The sequence below is a fragment of the Penaeus vannamei genome, chromosome 20, assembly GCF_042767895.1.
Source record: "Penaeus vannamei isolate JL-2024 chromosome 20, ASM4276789v1, whole genome shotgun sequence".
Classification (NCBI taxonomy): domain Eukaryota; kingdom Metazoa; phylum Arthropoda; class Malacostraca; order Decapoda; family Penaeidae; genus Penaeus; species Penaeus vannamei.
The window spans coordinates 33261392-33263891 of NC_091568.1; the positions used below are offsets into that span (position 1 = coordinate 33261392).

Here is a 2500-nt window from a genome sequence, read left to right on the forward strand (position 1 = left end):
AGGGCAAATGTGTGAAAACACTGAAAGGACACAGCAACTATGTGTTCTGCTGTAACTTCAACCCACAGTCCAACCTTATTGTCTCAGGCTCAGTAAGTTATGACTTTTAATTACTATATCACATGTGAATTGATCTTTTTAATGCATTTTCCCCTTTGTTCCAATGTCCTAGCATCCATCATTCGCAGTGTGTCGTTAGATGACACTTCAATCGTGCAGTTACATGAATTAGTTTCTCAGTACAGTATGTTTGTGAGACGTTAAGGAAAGGCGCTCATTTTTTATAGATAAAAGAAATATATATAAAATTATTTTTATATTTAAGAATATTATGACAAATTTCTTTCCAGTTTGATGAGAGTGTACGAATTTGGGACGTTAAAACTGGCAAGTGCTTAAAAACCCTTCCAGCCCATTCGGATCCAGTCAGTGCTGTTAATTTCAACCGAGATGGCACACTTATTGTTTCTAGTAGTTATGATGGGTTATGGTAAGTTGTGCAATTTCAGTTGTATTTATTTATTTATTCATTTTATTATTTTTATAAATATATTTTGTTTATTTTATTTTTTTTCAGTATGTGTCCTGAACACATCGCGTTATAAAAGAGACAGTCAAACAGACATACGATAAATATGATAAACAAAAAGTTGTATTTATCGAGGATTACAAAACCTGGACTAAAAGAGTTTAGTTTTGAAATGCTCATTATCTTGCACAGCTTGTAGCAGATACTTTATTTCTTCCATTGGAAATGAATAAAAGATAAATTATGCAAAGAATATACACCAGATATACTGTACACTAAGCAGAGAAGAAATTAAAGCCTGAACAGCAATTTTTTGGTACTTAAAAGTTTTAGTTATGTATGTTGAAAGATCAAATACAATTATATGTAATTTGAGTAGTAATAAATGATACCTATTTTTTATTATTAAGCATTACTCTTAATACAATAGGGTTGTTTGCTACTTAGGAATCAGAGGTCTTTATATGTATCATTTAAAAATATTAAAATGAAATAGAGTTTTGATTTTTAAAGGCAATTAAGCAGTATTTTTATGTAAATATTTAGATACAAGTTAGAGCCTAGATTTTGCAAAAGGTATATTAACTAATTAATACTTTACTTCATTAGGACCTCATGTCGAAAGACTAATGTTTTCATGCCATTAGCAAACACAATTCTTTTAATTCTCTTTTCAATTCCTTTCAGTCGAATCTGGGACACTACTTCTGGGCAGTGCCTCAAAACACTCATTGATGATGACAATCCGCCTGTCTCCTTTGTAAAGTTCTCTCCAAATGGAAAATATATACTGGCAGCAACCTTAGATAACACATTAAAACTCTGGGACTATAGTAAAGGCAAATGTCTCAAGACCTACACAGGGCACAAGAATGAAAAGTATTGCATATTTGCCAATTTCTCTGTAACAGGAGGAAAGGTGGGTACCATTTGTTATATGAGAAGAATTGTTGAATGTGTATGGAATGAGTGAATTGAGTGTGTATTGTTATGATAAACTATGGTAAAACAAAAGGATTATTGGTAGTAATGTTAAAGACAAATAATAATAATGATAATAGAAATACATTGGATGGCATGGGTGTCATGCCATACTGAGAATGGTCATTGTGCCAATATCTCAGTACAATCACAACTTACAGCCCATCTGTCATGTGGACTTTGCACTGTGGTGGCTGGATACTCTTAGCAAAATTTAGTTAAATAGTAGCACTAAGGATTCATATTTTCAAACCTGCTTTTATTTGAAGCCACAAACCAAGTCTTTTTTTGTGAATATATATCATGAAAGCGAGGGCACTGGTTTCTAGCAGGTGATGCCAACTTATTTACCTGTACCATAGAGTGTAGGTTTGTTGTGTTTGCCTACCATTGAGGCAGTGTCAGTAACAAAGATAATTATGATTTTGCTCAAATTCCCTACTGCATTTGAATGAATACAACTAAAGATATGGATGGATGATGCCTAATATTTGTTGGTAATGCAGAAACTACTATTACTTGTTTATTTATTTCTCTAATTCTCTCCATTTCAGTGGATTGTCTCTGGATCAGAAGATAACCTTATCTATATTTGGAATTTGCAAACCAAAGAAATTGTTCAGAAGTTAGAAGGCCATTCAGGTATGATACATGATTTTTTAATTCTGATTTTGAAGGGGGGATCTTTGATACACTTTTTATGTGTACGGAGGTCTCAAGTATCATCATCAAATTATTTATATAAACTGATATGTATTTTATATTAATTAATTGATCTGATGTTTCAGATGTTGTACTATGTACAGCCTGCCATCCGACACAGAACATCATTGCTTCAGGAGCATTAGAAAATGATAAAACAATCAAACTGTGGAAGAGTGACACTTAGAGGAACATTCTAGAAACCTTTTTTTCTCTTTCATTTATTTTTATTATGATTTCGTTATTTTTTTCATACCTTATGTCAAGAGTAATTTTGAAAGGGTGTTT

At 32.2% G+C, this 2500-nt stretch overlaps 1 protein-coding gene across 1 annotated transcript in view; it reads left to right on the plus strand.

Moving 5' to 3' along the window:
• Positions 1-2500, plus strand: part of wds (WD repeat-containing protein wds) — a gene marked incomplete at its 5' end in the record, with an annotated part of 5184 nt that overhangs the window by 1208 nt on the left and 1476 nt on the right. The window contains 5 exon segments of the mRNA XM_070135397.1: positions 3-92; positions 351-490; positions 1217-1448; positions 2065-2152; positions 2299-2500. The exon segment at positions 2299-2500 is cut by the window's right edge and continues 1476 nt beyond it. Coding sequence (XP_069991498.1) covers positions 3-92; positions 351-490; positions 1217-1448; positions 2065-2152; positions 2299-2399 — 651 coding nt within the window.